The sequence below is a fragment of the Rhinatrema bivittatum genome, chromosome 3 (assembly GCF_901001135.1).
Source record: "Rhinatrema bivittatum chromosome 3, aRhiBiv1.1, whole genome shotgun sequence".
Classification (NCBI taxonomy): domain Eukaryota; kingdom Metazoa; phylum Chordata; class Amphibia; order Gymnophiona; family Rhinatrematidae; genus Rhinatrema; species Rhinatrema bivittatum.
This window is the reverse complement of record NC_042617.1, coordinates 236,697,557-236,718,029: the sequence shown is the minus strand read 5'-3', so window position 1 is coordinate 236,718,029 and position 20,473 is coordinate 236,697,557. Positions and strand designations below refer to the sequence as shown.

Below are 20,473 nucleotides of genomic sequence, written 5' to 3'. Positions count from 1 at the left end.
TATTTTATTCTTCAGCTGTTATGAAATATGTATTTTTTATTAGTATGATTTTATTACTATTGATTTTATATTTTTTTTATGAGGAATGGTAATACTGTTTTTCCATTGTTGTACAACTGTGGTTTCCAGTTCAGTTTTTAATTTTATATTTCTATTCATGCTTACAGTATGCTCTTTTTATTCTGTATTTGGTGAGGGTCTGTATTCTGCATTTAGAGTGGAGGAGTAGCCTAGCTATGACCCAGCAAAGCAGGGTTCAAGTCCCACTGTCGCTCCTTGTGACCTTGGGCAATTCACTTTACCTCCATTGCCTCAGGTACAAACTTAGATTGTAAGCCCAATATGGGCGCAGAGTTTCAACGGAAGCATAATGAACCATTTCCATTTTCCAGCATCTAAATGCAGGCAACTCATCATTGTGCCAAGAAGACAAAATAACCTTCTTTGCCAGTGTAAGAGAAATACATGCAAATCTTTCCCCCTGCAGGAAGCACAACTGATCTTTCAAACAGATATAAATACAACAATTTGCCATTCCAATCAATAGAACTAATCAGCAATAAGAGAAAACATTTGTGCTCCAAAAGCTTGTAGTTTGACATTCCGTGAACATATGACACAACATGCTGCAGCGGTAATTACATTTTACACACAGATCAGATGGCCAAAGCTGCATTTTGGCCCCCAACACTCGTGTTAAATATATACAATATAGGATTTTGAATTGTATCTCTTGCAAATTTGCTGATGAGAAATATCAATAGAGTTGTGATGGCAGAGCAAATGTCAGATTCCTCCACTGAGATTCCCAAATCTACCCCCTATTGAGAAGCCAATTTAATCAATTGCGGGAAAGGAAGTTTTGTTTTTTTTTTTATTGATGGGATCCAAATGCTGATCTTATTAAACTTGGGAATAGTGTTTAAAAAAAAAAAAAAGTCTCCTCGTCATCTGTAAAGATAATCATTAAGTCCCATTTGCTAGGCAATAATGTCTAATCTGGAGATAGCAAAGAAGTGTGTTCACTAGGGAGAGATACAATTCTTGAACTTGCTGAAACAAGTACAAACAGCTCAGTACAGAGTATACAAACTAGCCTAAACAGTATAACCCTCTCTGTTTTCAATTTTGAAAAATAGATTTACCAACCCCAGCAGAATAATCAGGATTGCCCACAAATGATAAAAATAGAAAGAGAGCATGGTCACCATGTAAAGCCTTTCTCCACCATTTCCTGATCGCGGGCAGTCAAAACTAGGGAAGATCAATCTCCATTGATTAAGATGAATCAAGTTGATAGAAGAAATGGTATGGCCTTATCACCCTAACAACCCTTCTACATCAAACCTAGGTTTAATAGATGCCCATTTCTGAATGTAACACATTAAACATGCCTCATTATATTAGCAGTTATCTGGCAAGGCAAGCTCCCCCTCCTGCGTTCTGTCTCTCTTTAAGGAGCCAAAGCTCAATCCTAGCCCTCTTGTGTCACCAAACAAAATCCATTAACATAGACCTAAACAACCTAACTTCCTTCATTTTAATCCAGAATGGGATCATTTGTAAAGGATATAGTATTTTAGGGAGAATTATTTTCACGACAGCACATGTACCCATAATAGACAATGGGTAAGACATCCATTTGTTAAGTAGTATTTTTAAGTTATCCAATACTTGAAAGATGTTATGAGAATACAAGTCAATCTCTATGTGCAAGCCAAATCCCCAAATAACATATACCATTTAAGTTCCATCTCAAGGAGAAAGGATCGTCCCAACTGTCCTTTGTAGAAGTATCTAAAGGGAATGGGTCAGATTTATCATAGCTAATTTTGAGGCTGGGAAACATGAATAACATGATTTGTGGAATACCTTGAAAAAGGGCCATATTGCGAAATTTAATAGTCAAGGATTCTACTATTAATATATATAGTAGGGGAGATGGGAGACAAGGGACAGCCCTGCTTGGTGCCTCTACATAAAGAAAAAGTATGAAATAATGCACCATTGACCAAAACTTGGGCTATGGGATCAGCATAAATAGTTGCACCCTCTGCAGAAACTGATCTCCAAATCCATGTCTCAACACCCAGCACATGTAAGACCATGTGACCTAGTCAAAACCCTTTTCAGCATTAAGGCTGATTAGCAAGCTATCTTTAGCCTCTTCTTCTTCAATCAACTGACGGGCCAATAGCGCTATTAACAAATTAGAAGAAGAATAGCATCCTGTAATAAAGCCCATTTGATCAGATAATACATACAATGGAATGAATTACCTCATTCAGCCATTGACTAATACAGCTAACAATATTTTAATATCTTGATTTAAAAGCGATATGGGCTATATGATTCCGTAAATAGAGCTTGGAATCAAAACCAACGCAACCAAATTATGCCCCAGGTTAAAGAGTTCCCTCTCCTTAGCCTCAAAAAACATAGTTATGTTTTAAGAATACTATCCCCCAATATTTTAAAGAATTTTGGTTCAAACCCATAAGGTCTCTGAGCTTTCTTTAATCTCAACTATTGAATAACCCTGCATACTTCATTCTCCTGTATAGGGGTTTCTAACACTAATTTATGAGGCCCAGTCAATTGAGAGATGGTAATATCCTGAAAGAAGTTCTGCCATACACTAGGCTCCCCTGCTGTGTAAAGCTGCTTATAAAATGACCAAATGCTGACAAGATCTCTGAGGTAGATGTGTGAGTAGTGTTGTTATAATGGAGTCTGGTAATAAGTGATTTCGACTTAGAATTTCTCAACAGATTGGCTAATAATTTACCAGATTTATTACACCAGTGAAAGTTTGTATTGAAGATATAATAGATTTTGCTTGGCTTTGTAGTCCAATAAAGCAACTAAGTCCCTTCTTGTATCTACAAGTTTTTTTTCTGTCCTCTGGGAATAGGTTCTGTATATGTGCTCACCTCAATTGTTGAAGTCTCTAGGAGAGCTCTAGTGTTTTCCTAGTATGTTCTATCTTCTTGCCAATTTGGTATGACAAGATATGTCCTCTAAGGACTACTTTAGCTGCAGTCCAAAAAGGATTTATCTCTGGAGTATCGGTGTGTTGCACATATTCCTTCCATGTACCCTGCAAGAATAGAGTAACATTTGTATCATGGTATAATAATGGAGACATTTTCCATTGAAATGCTCTGCATTCACGGCTATGAGCTCTAGTTAGAGAACAAGCAAAGAATGAGCCAAAAAAGAAACATTGAGGTCTATATTCAAAGGCATTTAGCTGGCTAACTCAGAAGTTAGAATTATTTTTCTGTTTAATTTATTAATATCTTGTGTCAGTTTTGTTATTATCTTCAGTACCTACACACTGAGTGGACAATTATTTTTTTAAATGTTTAGAATACCATCTAGAAAAACTTTTTTTGGAGAAGGTAGAGGGTTTCATATATAGTGTAGGCGTCCCTGCACCAATTTGTTGCAAATTATAATCATTAACCTCCTACCGCCTCCGTATTCATTTTTAAAAAATTTTTTTGAACATTTTAGTGTTAAAGTCCCAAGACTATCATGACATCCATCGTGTTGTTGGCTCTAATATACCTCAAATGGTGGTAAACCTGTAGCTTGATATCGAGATTCAGTATCAAAGGAAGCCAGCACACAGGAAGTAGGAAGGTACCCGCTTTAAATGATCACAAACTTTAAATTTCAAGCTACAAGTTTACCACCATTTGAGGTATATTAGAGCCAACAACATGATTGCTGAGTCGGAGCCCTGATTAACCAGTCGTCCAGATAGGGTTAGACGTGTATACCTTGAGTCCTGAGGAAGGCGGCAACTATGACGAGGCATTTTGTAAATACTCGTGGAGCAGATGCTAGGCCAAATGGAAGCACTCGGTATTGATTGTGCTTGGGGCCTACGAGAAACCTCAGGAATTTGCGATGAGATGGAGTTATCGCAATATGAGTGTATGCGTCCTGAAGGTCGAGAGAGCAGAGCCAGTCTCCTCTTTGAAGAAGAGGAAGCAGGGAGCCCAAGGTTACCATCTTGAACTTTTCTCTCTGAAGGTACTTGTTGAGGGCTCGTAGATCCAAAATTGGACAAACACTTCCCGATCTTTTGGGGATTAGAAAGTACTAGGAATAGAATCAGAGGCTTTGCTGAGGCAATGGTACTGGTTCTATTGCTCTGGACTGGAGTAGGAGGGAGGCCTCCTGTTCCAGGAGCAATGAATGGTCGGATGTTCTCCACGTCATTAGAGGTGGGGAATCCAGCGGGATGGAGAGAAAGTTGAGATGATAGCTTTGAGCAATTATTGCTAGGACCCAGTGGTCCGAGGTGATTGATTGCCATATGTTGTTGAAATGGCACAAGTGGCCTCCCACTGGGATATTCGGTAATGGAATCTGGCTGCTGCTGTCTATGCGAGAGTCAAAAACCAGAAGCAGGGCCCGGTTGGGGGGCTGTCTGTGGCTTTTGCTTTTGAGTTTGACGAGACTGTGATTTGAGGAATGGTCTCGCAGAGCGGCATCTAGCTGCTGGCGGGTAGGACTTCTTTGGTCTATAAAAAGACTTTTTAGAGTCCTTCCGGAAAGGCTGTTTAGAAGGATAATCCGAAGGGAACAGAGAGAGCTGCCTGAGAGTCTCATGATGGTCCTTTAGTTCAGCCACTGTCTTTTGAATCTGCTCGCCAAAAAGATTGTCTCCAACGCAGGGGAGGTCAGACAACCGCTCTTGCACTTCTGGACGAAGGTCTGAAGACTTAAGCCAAGCCCATCGTCTTGCTGAAATAGCTGCTGCAGACACTCTGGTTGCAGTGTCAAAGATATAACATGATCTAATCTCATGTTTGCCTGCCTCCAAACCCTTATTAAGTAGGGTGTGGAACTTTTCTGGAAGTGACTGAGGCATGGAAGTTGTAGGTCTTGAAGTTGCTTAAAAATGACTCTATTATATTGGGTCATATATAGTTGGTAAGCAGCAATTCGGAGGATCAACATTGATCCCTGAAAGACTCGGCAACCAATGGTATCCAAAAACTTTTGTTCCTTGCCAGGGGGAAAGGAAGTATGAGTTTGGGACCTTTTTGCTTTCTTTTGCGCAGATTCAACCACCACAGATTGGTGATCCAATTGAGGCTTTTGAAAACCTGGAGCTGGCTGCACCAAGTAGGTAGAGTCAGTTTTTTCTGTGGACTGGTGCAATGGAGCCAGGATGTCCCCAGTTCTTTTTGAGAAGATCAAGAACTTGATGGATGAGGATGGAGGTGATTTCCTTGGGCGCGTCCAGGAATTGAAGCAACTCCATCTGTCATCCTGTTCCGTTAGTAACTGGAAGGGGACCAATTCAGACATGTCCTTCACAAAGTTTATGAAAGAAAGGTCCTCTGGAGGAGAATGCTTTCTACTTTCAGTAGGTGAAGATGGTGAAGGTAAATCATCGGTGTCTGGTGAAGAATCATCGGTCCAGGTATCATAAGGATCCGCACCTGTGTCTCTAGGGACTGTAGAGAGATGGAGTAGTTTGATACCTGAAGGTCCCAGTTTAGGCTCCGAAGGCATCGAAGGAATAACCGGAGGCACCGATGAAGGCCCTGGCGCAGGCATTGAGGGCATTGGTTGATGGCGCCGATGGGGGCATCGATATTGATCTCGATGGCTGAGGCAGTACTCCCGAAGGAGGGATGTGGAACGGTGTTTCTCCTCCTGATGATAAAGTCAACGGGGAGGGTACTGGAGCCGTCGGTGACCCGGAATCCACTGGTGGAAAGGCTGCAATAAGCGCTTCCATCCTCTATAGCGGTGCCAATGCTGCTGGAATCGGGTCAGTGCTTGGTTTCACTATCGGTATCGATATCTGTGCCAGGGGAACCTAGAATCGATGCATCGCCTTGTCGATGGCCTCCTGAACCATCCAGTCCAGTTCTTCTCGGAGACCTGGAGCAAGCAGCCCCGGCTCCAGAACAGAAGAAGGAGGCAGAGGCATAGCCGGAGGGACCACCATTAAAGGCGGAGTTGCGGCTCCCGATGCCCTGTCGGGTGAGGATTGCCTCGGTGACCCGGTCGCCGAAAAGGTCTGTGCCTTTTCTGGACTGGATTTCTTCGGCGACGGCTCAGACGATGGCGAGGTAGATGGCTTCGATGCCTCGATGGTCCGAGACTTTCGGTGCCGATGGCGGTTTCTCCTTATGATCCCCTCTGTCCTGAGGGGGAGAAGAGGGTGTCTAAGGCCGGGAAGTGATCGACGCCGGGTGGTCACCGGTCGGAGGACGATGCTGGCGCGATGTTGATGGTGCCGGTTCCAATGCCGTTGATGCAATGGATGGAGTCAGGGTTTGAGCATGAAAGAGAAGTCCCATCTTCTCCATTCTGGCCTTGCGACCTTTTGTGTCATTAGGGCACATTTGGTGCAGGTCAAGACATCGTGCTCTCGTCCAAGACACAATACACAGACTTTATGCGGGTCTGTAATTGATATGGTACGAGTACAGTCTGGACACCGACGGAACCCCGACACCATGGCCATAGAAAAATTGAGCCGCAGTACAGTCGACGGCCAGTAGGCCACGAGGGCCAAACTAGACGGTAATCGACAGAAAACGGGTAAAAACTTACCGGAGTACCGCGGACTGAAAAAAGTTAACGGAGGGACCCCTGTGGGGCAATTTAACTTTAAATAATTCCGTGAGGAAAATTCCTGTCAGGAATACTTGTAGAGCTCCTTATCCGCATGGCAACTGCTGTGCGGAAAAAAGAAGACTGAAGAGGGACCCCTGCTGGCTGCAGGGTTAGTGCCATGCTGGGCATGCCCAGTAGGGGCCAGTCAAAGTTCTAGAAACTTTGACAAAAGTGTTCCTTGATTGGGCTCCATCCTGTGATGTCACCCATATGTGTGAGGACTACCATCCTGCTTGTCCTGTGAGAAAATGCTATTCCACTGCAGGTAACTCAAAGAATAGAACACCATCATGGAGCCAAATCATTTTGCACATGGTCACTTGTTACCCATTATGAAAGAGAACCAAGACTCTTGCACAATTAGAAATGCCACCGACAGACCCGACAAGACATCTGGAGAATAGTGTAGTCAGTTGAAATATGCGTGTGTCACAACTTGAGGCTCAGTGTCTTCCAGGACTCACCATATGATCACAGTTCAAAAATAACTCAGCTCTGTGACAGAAAAAGAAGAAAAAAAAATTCAGCAGCAAAAAGGAACACCATCCGTTAACCCGCATACCAATGAAAGGTGAAACAGGCGATTGAAAAGTTAAGATTACAATTGTGCCACAAAGGCCTGCTCAGCCCGACCGGTAATAAGCACTCTGGTCTCTCCTCTGTGAAAGACCTTGAGGCACATTGAAAATTGAAGGGAAAACCGTATTCCTTTTTGGTAGAGTTGGCATGCAGTAAGGTGTCATCTCTCTGCACGAAGCCATTACTTTAGAAGAAAAATCAAGGAAAATTAACAACTTACAGTTCTCATACTTTAATTCTTTGATTTTCTGGTAAGGTGCAAGAAGTTTCATTTTGTCTGTGTACTTAAGATATTTAACTATAATTTGATGAAGTTTCTAAGAAGCTTGACCAGGTGGGCCCATACAGTGCGCTGATTCTGCTAATATTGGTTACTCCATTGTGCTCACTCCCAGTGCCTCTGGCAGCCAAGCCTCATAAAGTTTAAGAATGGCCTCACCTTGCAGAGATTCAGGGACATCCAGGATACATAAATTGCACTGGCTGTGTTTCCTCAATTCGTCTAGTTTCTCTTCTATTAGTTTATTTTTGTTTTGCAAGTCCAGTAATATGGCATCATTGCTGTCAAGGTGGTCATCATGAGTAGAGACCTTCTCATTAAGTCCTGTAGTTGTTGTGTTGTAGGTCTCCTGCTTATCTCTCAGCTTGTCTACTGAATATTGGAGCTTTTGAAGCTGAGCCATGACTGCCGCTGTAACTGCTCAGATAAGCTCTTTGGTCACATCTTAAATCCCTTCATCAGTGGGTCATACCTCTGGTGTCATCTTGTCTTTCACAGGCTCTAATTTGTGAGTTCCCATTCTCTTGTTTCTACCGGACATCTCGCCGATTTCTTGGACGAAATTGTCCATTAAAGATGGTAAGATGCAAAGATGATACTATGTATTAGAACCCCATATTGAAGCAGGATTGGTGAGATGTTCGCTGGCTCCTAGGGGGAGAGAGGGAAGTTTGTGACTTCTCAAGTTGATGTCATCACTGGAAGTCCCTCATTTTTCGAAGTCTTAACTTTAATCTCCTTGGAGACTTTTGTTTTGCATGAGAGTTTCTTTCCACCTTCTCATACCTTTAATTTTTGAATCTGGAGTCCCAAATCCTTTTGGACTCTTAAGCTGTTTTGAGTTTTCTCTTCTAAATAATGGAAGAGGTTCCCTCCCTGCAAGTGGAATCTGAGATCAGCAAAATCCGAGGACAGGATGACTTCCAGCCATCTAGCAAAAGGAAGAAAGAGAAAAGAAGAAGAGATGGATCACATCCATCACAAATATTTACTGAAGATTAGGAGAGAGAGGATTAAGAGATATCACTTGATATTACAGGAAGAGGTAAGAGATAAAAGACTAAACATTATAAAGTACATCTTTGTGACTTCAGCTGCCATGGGATGGAAGCACAAAAGCTTTGTCCAGAACCCCATGGGAGGGAGGAGATCGGTTTAGATGTTACAATTTCATTAGTTCTTTTGATTAATTGATCTCCTCCCTCCCATAGGGTTCTGGGCAAAGCTTTTGTGCTTCCCTCCCATGGTAGTTGAGTCACAAACTTGCTAAAAACATTTGTATCAACTTGAAAGTAAAGTCCATAGTTGTAATGATTTTAAATCATCATTGCATCTTATCAGTAAAAAAGAGAAATGGTGGAAACCATCAAACAACTCTCATGTGTTTTGTTAAGTAGAGATGTCATTATTCTGTAATGCTGAGATTATCAGTGCTGTGGGCAAGAGACTTAATTATAGGAAAAGTAAAGAGCAATGTGAGAGAACCTTGAAAGGTAACTTCCCTCCCACACATGAAATCCTGGAACATAAATCTTATGCACACAGTGTCCATCTAAATAGAAAAGTGAGATATAGCCTCTGGAATTGTTATCCGGGTTCAACCATCATAGGGGTTACACATTTTTTAAATTATTTGTAATGTTTTATGTATGACACAAGATGTACTTCATTACATTTGCATAGTGTTCTGCAGTACTTAAATGCCTTTTAAAAATGATTTTTGGTGTAGAGGAGGGTGTTGTGTATATACTGTAAAATTTGGACTAGCCTAATGGTTAAGGCGGTGGCCTGAAAGGCAGGAAAGACAGTTTTCAAATCCCACTTTTCCCATTGATGTTCCTTGTGACTTTGAGCAAGTCATTTCACCCTCCATTGCCTCAGATACAAACTAAGGACCTAATTTACTAAGCGGTTTTCCCCTAGATCCGGTTAGTCCTCTACTAGGATTCAGGCAGAATGTATCATTAGTGTGAGGAGGAGACATACTAGTAATCCTGTGGGTGTATAGCTCACAACGTGGAAGATGGTAAATGGTAAGCTCCTCTGGTACTTAGAGCATTGCCACCATCTTACTGTGTGGATTTCCTGCTTTCTTTTGTAGAGGCAGCATGTCGTGGCTGTCTGCTGATTTTCTATATTGAATTGTTGCCTCCATGGAGCCTCTTATTTGGATGGGAGTTTCTTTCCACCCTCCTAATTTGTGCTATATGTTTAACTTGATTTATTTATGTTGAGATACCAGTAATTAGGGACTTAAGTTATTTTTATGATCTGCCATCAAATGGAAGACTATCCCTTCATGTAAGAGGAACCTGAGATCATCAAGATCCAAGGAGAAGGATGATTTACAGTCATCCTGGTGAGAAGGAGAGAGGGGAGAATAGGGGTTGAAATGAACCTACAGAAGGGCCCAGGAACATCTACTGGAGATTTGGAGAAAAGGAACAAGAGAGATTACCCTGATACTGAAAAGGAGATGAGAAAGACTTATGCCATTCAGATAGTGTGAAGAGACTAAGGTTGTGTGTGAGGAGACAGCAAGGAGAGAAGGTAGGAGATAAATGACTGCGTAAAATGAATTCCATCTTTGAATCTTCACCTACATTGAGAGGGGAAGTAAGCAACTTGCCCAAAACTCATGGGAGAGAAGAAATCATCAACTTAAAGACTATATCAATTGGCTTTAACATCTTGAATTAATCAAGACTTTAAAGAAGTCACAATTTTATTTGGAAGCATTATACCCTCTGAAAGTGAATTAATCAGCTGTACAGACTTATTTTCATCATTTTACAACCTATCAGTAAAAATGTTGGAAGCCACCAAAGTCTTTAGTGTGTTTCCTTGTTTTACTGACTCACATTTATCAGCACTGTTATCACTGCAGTATGCAAAAACTTTGAAATGGGAATTAAGAATAGCAATGCTAAGGGCCTTGAAAGAGATTTCCCCCTGCTCAGGGAACCCTGCAATAATGTATTTAACCATCTGAGAGGGATGCTTTAGACTGTGATTTAAGATATGGCCTCTGGAACTAATATCTAGGATCAACCATCACAGGGGTTATACCTAGAATTGGAGAAAAGTGTTAATAAATCAGGCCCTTAGATTGTAGATAGGACCCCCAGGGCAAGGTTTTACCTACTGCACCTGATATATAACTCATCTAGAGCAGCGGTTCTCAACCGGTGTGTCACGACACACCGGTGTGTCGCCAAGCACCGGCAGGTGTGTCGCGGCTCCCGGTGCCCCACTGCCCCGCTTGTGCTTCCCTTCTCCCCAGGGGCAGGACTGAAGAGTGGAAAGATGCTGCGCACTACCACCGGCTGAAGACTGAAGAGACCTGCGCACCGCCGGCAGGGCCGAAGAAGGGAGAGACGCTGCGCGCCGCCGGCGGGGCCAAAGAAGGAAGCGATGCTGCGCGCCGCCAGCGGGGCCGAAGAAAGGAGCGATGCTGCGTGCCACCGCCGACTGAAGACTGGCGAGATCTGTGCACCGCCGGCAGGGCCGAAGAATGGAGACGCTGCGCGCCGCCACCAGCAGCTGAAGAGTGATCTGTGCGCCACCGCCAGAGGCCAGGCCGGCGGGACGAAGAGCAGAGAGACCCTGCACACCACCGGAGGCGGTTGGAGAGACGTTGCACGCCGCTGGAGGTCAGGCCAGCAGCGACTGATAAGCGGAGGCCAGGCATATTGGGCCAAACAATGAGAAGAGGCTCCATGTGAGCTTGTGTGTGTGTGTGTGGTAGAATGGGTGCAGGACTGGCAGCTTTGTGTGTGTGTTTGTGTGGTAGAATGGGTGCAGGAGTGGCAGCTTTGTGTGTGTGTGTGGTAGAATGGGTGCAGGAGTGGCAGCTTTGTGTGTGTGGTAGAATGGGTGCCTGGGTGCATGAATGGCAGCTGTGTGTGTGTGGTAGAATGGTACCTGGGTGCATGAATGAGAGCTTGTGTGTGTGCGTGGTACAATCGGTGCATGAGTGGCAGCTTTGTGTGTATATGTGGTAAAATGGTACCTGGGTGCATGAGTGAGAGCTTGTGTGTGTGGTAGAATGGGTGCAGGAGTGGCAGCTTTGTGTGTGTTTGGTACAATGGGTGCATGAGTGGCAGCTTTGTGTGTGTGGTACAATGGGTGCATGAGTGGCAGCTTTGTGTGTGTGTGTGATAGAATGGGTGCCTGAGTGCGTGAGTGGCAGTTTTGTGTGAGTGTGGTAGAATGGGTGCCTGGGTGTGTGAGTGGCAGCTTTGTGTGTGTGTGGTGGAATGGGAGCAAGAGCATTTGTGTGTGATTGAGAGAGAGACTGTCAGAGGTGATGTGTTTCTGTGAGAGCGAGACAGAGATTGGTCAGCGAAGTGATTGGTGTGTGTGAAAGAGAGACAGAGACTAGTCAGGGAGGTGACTGGGTCTGTGTGAGGAAGAGATACTAGTTAGGGAGGTAACTGGTGTCTGTGTGAGAGAGACAGCGACTGGTCAGGGAGGTGACTGGTGTCTGTGTGAGGAAGAGATACTAGTTAGCGAGGTGACTGGTCTGTGTGAGACAGGTTTGACTGGTTGTGGGCCCTAAGGAAGAGGACTGTGAGGTCAGAGCTTCAGCAGCCACTGCTGCTTCTGGTGAGTGCCTTTGGCCTTGGCCTGCAAGGAAAAGGAGAGGAGAGTTGCTGGAGAGGGTAAGTAAAAGTGGCTTTTTAAGCTTATTTTTCTTGATTGACTGCCATTTTAATTATTGGGTATTATGGGATGTGTCTGCTGTTTTGAAATATTTTATTGATATTTGGACAATGTGTAATCATTTTTATGAGTTTTTAATTGTTGGATGTTATTTTGTTCATCAGCTATTTTATAACATTTATTAGTATAGTTTTACAATTGTTTCTAAGTGGGTTTCTATCTATAGCAGCTTGGCTTGCTCCGTTTTCCTAATAGTAGGTGTGTCAGTGTTTAAGGCCTGGTTAAATATTTGTAGTAGTAAATTATTGTCTTTTCATAAGGTCGGGGTATTGTGCCTGCCAGTAAAGAGAGTTTGTTTTGCTTTTACTGAGATGTCATCAGAACCAGAATATCTTTTTTGTATGGTGAGTTGTATGGGTAATGCCCTAGTTCTGCTTTGCACCCATTTTTGGGGGTCGAGGGGGTTCCTGAGGATGCAGAATGTATATTTACATTTTGCCCCGTGACGGTCACATGTTCAGTGTGTCACACATGTGAGAACCATCTGTCAGGTGTGTCCCGGCCGAAAAAAGGTTGAGAACCACTGATCTAGAGTATGGGCTTGGAAAGGCAAGTAATTACATTCTAAGGATCCCTATCCTACCTCAAGAATCCACCTTCCTGAAGTTCACAATTCAAACTTGGGTGGTCTGCAATTAGGCCACCTGGACTCCTTTAGCCTCCCCAGGGTCAAGCTTCCCACTACCCTTTTTCCCAACAAGAGGAGAGGTATGGTCTTGCCTATTTAGTGTCAAAATGTCCCTAACTCAGTGCTTCACACTTTAAGCTGTACAGTCAAAATGTGAGCTAATGCTATCAGTGGGATTTTGATAGTGTTTGGCAAGAGAGCAGGAGGTAAACACCTCTTCTGCCTGCAAGGAGTATGAAAGATTGGAAAGCTAAGGGGGTGGGGGGCAACAGGTGGGCTTCTGTGGGCTCTGGGCAGCTTTGTTGTGTTGGGGTCCACATAGGCTGCTTGTTCTGTAATGAAGATTGGAGATCAACATCTGGACAGCCTTATTGCATTGGGGAGAATGGGGTGAGGGTTGTTAAAAGAGAGGATAACACCCGAGGCTGTGATGCAAGACCCGCACACAGGCCTTCTTTTTTTTTTTTTAATTTCTCTTTCTACTGTCTCCTCCCCCACCCATGTTAATTTTCTCTCAACAATGTGGTGGTAAGAAAGTCAACATCCTTTTGTGTTTAGGACATGAGCTTAGAAGCTCATTATCCCATAATTTAAAAAAAATGTATGTGCTTATTTTGTTGTTGGGCCACATGGCTAGCAGCAGATGTTTTGGTGCACTATCAACTTAAGCAGTCACCCTATAAACATAAATGCAACAGTGGGCCCTGAATTTAGCCAAGAGGTGTCATTCATAGCAATGGCAATGACTGCTTTCCTCCTGCCCTCATGGGGGCTGTGAATGGTGCCTCTAACTCCAGCTGACCCAGACAGCAAAAGACCTGATGCAGGCATCAAACCGAGGACTTTCCCCACATGGCAGTGCACAGCCCTTGCTACCTGAGCCACTGGGCCAACTTGAAAGAGTGATATTGCCATCTCATCTAGCCAAGAAAATAGATTTCAGGGCTTTTTTAGGTGTTTCTTTGAAATGCTGAATTGACATATTTTTTCATATGCCTGTATAGGATCTCCTTCTCGCAGCCGCTTATGTTTATGATGCCCAGTACAATAGAAACATTCCATTTGAAACCTCACCACAAGCTGTCAGGTAAGGTGATTTATTATTATTGTTAGAATTTGTTATCGTTATTATTTTTTTAAGGACCTTACCTAATGTATCAAAATGCTTGAACAATAAACGGAACAATAAGCGAAATTTATGATTTGATTCAAAGTGCATTGTCCACACAGCACAAAAGCTCCTTTCCTATGCTGGTTTGTTTATTTATTTTAAATATATTTTAAAATTTTTATACTACACAAATCAGCCAAGCCATTAGGGTGTTTTGCAATAATAAACACACAATAAATAATATAACAAAGTATTTAAAAGCTAATCAATGTAAAACAATCTTTACACACACATTACATATCACAAATAACACACAGGAGTACCCAAGGACCTTCATCCTTCACGCTCAGCAGTGAAATGGAAAATAGGATTAAAGGGTGTGGAACACAGGAAAGGTAGCAATCAGGCTGGATAACCACTGGCTCCTCAGCTGGGCTGCTGCCTTCTGCTCTGGTCATAGATTAAGTATTCCCTTCTCTTCCACTTGTTTGTAGTTGGTGGTATCTCTGAAAAAAGAACAATGTGGAGCTTAGATGACTAGATAACATGAAAAGTCACTGTGCGTAACAGATTGGGGAACGATATCACTGGTTTCACCTGTGTGTGGGATTTATTTATTTTATTTTATTTATTTATTATTTTTGTTATACCGAGTTGACACAGCGGAAAGCTTGTGGCAAGTGGCTAGCAAGGAGCCACTGGGCCCAGCACCGTATGAGTGATACAAGAGCATGAGGTGACTAAAAGGCTGGGGATAGTAGCATGGATGTCCCCAGAACTGATTTTCTGATGTCATCAGTGTACTATGTCAGATTCTGGATACCTTTATGTCAAGTTCTATTGTTATCCATAAAGAAACATTTAACCTGTGATGACCTGAAAATTGCTTGGGTTGAAAGGCTTCTCTTTGGAAGCATTTCAGTATACCATTTTATACAATGCTATTCATTGGTACTTAAAAGTGAATTTGCTGGGTGGCGATCAGCTGAAAGTATTGCTGAAATGTCTGTCTGAAGACGAAACTGAATTTCTACAGAGCATCTTAAACTAAATAGCTTCTGGTGCCTTTGTCTGTCATTAAGTAACGTTAGTTACTTACACTATCCTCTACACTTTAAAACTTGTCATCACTGAAAACTCTCTGGGATGTGAACCCAAACTCCAGGACAGTTCCCATGTTCTGCAAGGCAACAGACTTAAAAAAACAAAACAAAAAAAAAACCCAAAACAAACCCAGCAACACTGCAGCATCAGTAAAGTTCCAAGGAAGAGTAGGAGACTCTTCTCTTGCACCTATTCTTGTTCTCTCGCTCCCTTGCTCCCTTCCTTCTAGTGGGGTTGATGTAATAAGGTGCTCTACGGATTTACATGGAGGTGTGCAAATTTGTGCACACATTTTTGCCCTCCCTTGTACTCACAGTTTTGCAAGCTTAACTTTAATGAGAGTAAAAATGTGTGCACAAATTTGCACACCGCCATGTAAATCCCATATTAATGAAGGCATTAACAACTCCCCAATGCAGGGAGGTGCATTAAAGTGCTGAAAACGTAAATCACATCTTTTTAACACCAGAAATGTAACATTTGGGTCAAAAGTGGAGTACAGTTAATTCACATTTGGGGCTAGTGTTAGTCTATGATGCCATGCTAATGTGGGCCTGGATCTGGGGTGTGGAGAGCCTGGACTTGAGTCACTCAGATCCAAGATGGACCACCACATTTGGGAAGCTCAGATCCAGGATCACACTGGCACAGTACCATAAACAATAACCTCAGAAATACGAGTTCAATCCACTTCTGACCTAGGAGTGAAATCTCCAGTGTTAACTTTTTTTTTTTTTTTTTTTTTTAAGTTTTCAGAGCTTTAATGCACCTCCCTGCATTTGGGAGTAATGCCTTCATTAATATGGGATTTACACGGAGGTGTGCAAACTCTGTTTCCTGTCTTTTAACCAGTTTGTAATCCACGAAAGGACATCGCCTCCTAACCCATGACTCTTTCGTTTTTTGTAGAAGCCTCTCATGAGGGACTTTGTCAAATACCTTCTGAAAATCAAAATACACTACATCTACCGGTTCACCTTTATCCACGTTTATTAACCCCTTCAAAAAAATGAAGCAGATTTGTTAGGCAAGGCAAGCTTTATGCGCAAAGGTTTTTGTGTTAGCATGCTTTTTTTAAATGCTATAATAATTTGCATATCAATTTACACACAAATGTGTGATAAAATATTAAAAATTGAATATCAATGTAGGCCCATTCCCAGGTGAGGATTGCTACCCAATGGGGCCAAATAGTATTTGTTTTTGCTCTTCAGGGCTGGAGCCTCCCAGGCTAGCTTGAACAATGACTCTTCTTTTTAAGGCCTGGATTCTTTGAGTGGGGGGTTGGATTACTTACAAGGCCCCAAATGCTAAGGGTGGCTCTTCTTGTCCTTTGTTATTTTTTTCTGGGGAGGGGTAGGTCTATGACCCAATGGGTGCTGGAAATGCCAAATAAAATCAATCAATGGAGGCACTGTGTTAGTGTTCAAATAAATCTTTACTGTTGCCATTAAGTGGAAAATGGCACAACACTGAACAACAGAAAATGTTTCTTTATAGTCTCCTCCTCAATCTGTGCAGGAATATCGGCTGCCAGAGCCAGGGGAACTTCTACACTCCAGAGCTTGGAAAAATACAGTCCCCATGTGGGTAGGGTGTGCTTTAGATGGCAGAACAGCCCTCCAACTGGCAAGGATATAATGTTTGTTTCTGCATAGAGCGAACTCTCTCCCAGGGATTTGGAAGTAGTGTAAGGGTGACTTCAAAGGTGTTCGGCTTGGCCTTTTCAGTTAGTTGAATTCGATATTCCTTTATTTCTGATGCAGTCCTTGTTCTTTGCAGTTGCGATCCCTGATGGGAGGGATCCCCTGAAGCAGGACTCTTTGCTTCAGTCAGGAAGGAAGGGCAGTCAGAGCTTCCTCCTGGATCTTGAAAAAAAAATCTTCCAAAAAACTCAGAATAACACTGGAGTGTATCCTTACAGCAGGTCACTGGCAACCCCTTCCTCGTGAAGGGTATAGAGAGCAGGTCTTCCCTAACCTACTCAGGCCTGGGCCCAGGAGCTGAACAGGCTCCAGTAAGGCTTAGGGATGTGCATCCGTTTTCCACGTATTTGAAATCCGCAACTTATTTTTTGCTATCTGTTAAATACGTGGGGAGGCGAAACGCATCGCGACTCCCCACGTATTAAACAGATTTCTGTTTAATTCGGCCTAAATAAAAATTTAAACCCCCCCCCCCCCCCCTCCTGACCCCCCCAAGACTTACCAAAACTCCCTGGTGGTCCAGCGGTGGGGTCCGGGAACTCACTCAGACCCTCGTGCTAGTTTCATCATGGCGCCGATAGCCTTTGTCACAGGGGCTACGGTGCCATTGGTCAGCCCCTGTCACATGGCCATCGGCACCATCTTGTGCTCCTACCATGTGACAGGGGCTGACCAATGGCACCGGTAGCCCCTGTGACATAGTATGGGCAAAGGCTATCGGCGCCATTTTGAGGCCTGGCGTCTGACGGCAGGTCGCTCCGGGACCCCCGTTGGACCCACAGGGACTTTTGGCCAGTTTGGGGGGGGCCTCCTGACCCCCACAAGACTTGCCAAAAGTCCAGCGGGGGTCCGGGAGCGATCTCCTTTCACGCCGGCTGCCCGATCCCAATACTCAAAATGGCGCCGATCGGCGCCATTTTGAGTATTGGCGGGACGGCGATTTTGAGTCTCAAAATGGCAGCGATCGGCGCGATTTTGAGTCTCAAAATGGCGGCGATCGGCGCCATTTTGAGTATTGGGATCGGGCGGCCGGCGTGAAAGGAGGTCGCTCCCGGACCCCCGCTGGACTTTTGGCAAGTCTTGTGGGGGTCAGGAGGCCCCCCCAAGCTGGCCAAAAGTTCCGGTTGGGTCCAACGGGGGTCCGGGAGCGGAGGCGCGGAGGAGCACGTGACGCCGGCGTCACTCCGCTCCGGCGTCACGTGCTCCTCCGCGCCTCTGCTCCCGGACCCCCGCTGGACTTTTGGCAAGTCTTGTGGGGGTCAGGAGGCCCCCCAAGCTGGCCAAAAGTTCCGGTTGGGTCCAACGAGGGTCCCGGAGCGACCTCCTGCCACATGACCTACCTGTCACGTGGTAGGAGCACAAGATGGCGCCGGTGACCATGTGACAGGGGCTGACCAATGGTGCCGGCAGCCCCTGTGACACAGGCTATCGGCGCTGTGAGGAAACCACAAACGAGTGCAGGGATGGCTTCCTGACTCCCCGCTGGACCACCAGGGAGTTTTGGTATGTCTTGGGGGGGGGGGGGTGTTAAATTTTTATTTAGGGAACCGGGAAACGTATTGATGGATCGGCAACTTATGGAATTTTCCATACTTCCGCATGAAACGGAATCGGCCATCCACGAATATGTATCCCGAATGCGACAAAAGCTTTTGGCCTTTACATCCCTAGTAAGGCTCCTTCCACTTAAAAGGTTAAATTCCAAAAAATGTACCAAGAGGGGGAAAAATCCAGACCAGCCAGTGAACGGACTGGAAAGTAAAAGCCCTCCCTACCCTGGTCAAGACCGCCAAACAGGGCTTGCTTGGCTCTTCTGACTGGTCCTGTAAAACAACAAAAGCTAAGCTCTTCGCTACCTCTGTACTGTGTACTAAACAAAAAGGACTGCCTCTCAAGCTGTAGCAAGAGGGATGCTACAGAGCATCACTGGGGGGATGGCCATTCCAGATCCCACAGAAGGAGGGGGGATCTAAAATGGAAAGGAATCTCCCCCATGAACCATCCTATACTAACTGGCTGACACTTAACACCCAGAACTTACTGGTAGCAGGATCATGGAGTCCGCTACATCAAAAGCATATGTACAATAAAATCAAACTTTAAAATTAGCACAGTGATGGATACAATACACTCAACATGGCTATGTTTCAACAAGATATCTGCTTCAGCAGTGATTATATATTTGATCATCCTTATTTTGTCCTAGCTAAGAGGAGAAGAGGCTGACCACTGGTTCAGTCTATGGTGCCGTGCTGCAGACTGTCCACTGTGAGCTGTGATTTATATTTGCAAATAAGTAAGAGAGAATATTCAATTTACCATTTCTGGAGCCTCTTAGGGTGCCTTGGAATTTTTACAGCTGTTTTTAGGTTGTGATTTTTTCAGCTCGTTTATGGTCCAGTGGTCAGCCTCTTCTCCTCTTAGCTAGGAGGGAATAAGGACAATCAAATATATATTCAGCCCTGAAGTAGGCATCTTGTCAAAACATGGCCATGTTGGGTATATTGGATCCATCATTGTGCTAATTTTGTTTGATTTTATTGTAAATATGCTTTTATTGATATTGTATTTGTAATATTTTATCACACATTTTTAAATATGAATTATTTTATCATCTATCTTTTTGTGTACCACTCTTATTGTTTTCATATTTATTTGTGTGGTTTACCTACCTCTCTATTTGTTCTTCTGATATTAACTTACTACATCGGAATTAACCTATTTTTTTTTACCATGTGAACAAAGAAGTGTATGCTAAAATTTTGTGCATGTTTTTTACTAACATTTTATTACATCGGCCCCAGTATGAGCAGTGCTGCAATAGCACATACAGAAGGAGATCCTCTTCTGTTCATGTATAGTTTTACAAACAATGCAGCACTACTTTGACGTTTAGAGAGAAGGAAAGATAAGACAAGGCCAAGGGGAAAGAGGTGAGAGAGAGGATGGTGGAGATATGGAATAGCTTTAAGTGGAAGCGGTGGAGACAAAAGTAGTATCTGATTTAAGAAAGCATGGGATAAATACAGGGGATCTCTAAGGAAGTAATGGGAATTGTAATGCTAAATTAATTGAATGGATGAGCAGATTAGATGGACCATACACAGTCTTTTTCTGCCATCAGGTTTCTATGTTTCTGTGCTGAACTATGTATGGAAAAAGACCCAAGGACGTCATGAGCTCTCCTGAATATAGCTTCAGTTTGGTGCCACTCGGTTATAGTTGTGTCCTTGGTGCCAACCTCATATTGTCTTTCAGACATATGACAATACAAGTCACCTCAGAGTCCAGCTGACAGAATTGTAGTGTATGATTTAATCTGAGATTCACAAGTTCTTTGCATCCTGTTGTTCACATTGTACCTGAGCATTCTATTCAGAGCAACACATCCATACTGAGCAAGTCTGAATCATCTAAATCTGATATTTTCTCCAAGTTATGCAGCTTACTCACTAGGTTTCGCCTTACTCAATAAATATACGCTCACAAAATGATTCAATCATATGACCTACATGTTTTTCTGTATGCTGGACATTGTTTCTCTTGCTGAAGAACACTGCTCCCCAATACCTACATGCTGCAGTATTGGTTGCAGGTGTGTTACTCTGCTGTTACTTATTGCAGTAGCCATCAAAGCTTTTCTGATGCTTATCTGTTACATTAACTCTGTCAGCCTGCCGGTCCTG

At 43.6% G+C, this 20,473-nt stretch overlaps 1 protein-coding gene across 5 annotated transcripts in view; it reads left to right on the top strand.

Moving 5' to 3' along the window:
* Nucleotides 1-20,473, top strand: part of LOC115087300 (two pore calcium channel protein 1-like) — a 225,122-nt gene that overhangs the window by 57,466 nt on the left and 147,183 nt on the right. For all 5 annotated transcript variants that reach the window (XM_029594324.1, XM_029594326.1, XM_029594323.1 and 2 more), the window contains one exon: nucleotides 13,871-13,953. In XM_029594324.1, coding sequence (XP_029450184.1) covers nucleotides 13,871-13,953 — 83 coding nt within the window. Of the gene's footprint in view, nucleotides 1-13,870; nucleotides 13,954-20,473 lie in introns of those variants that run through there.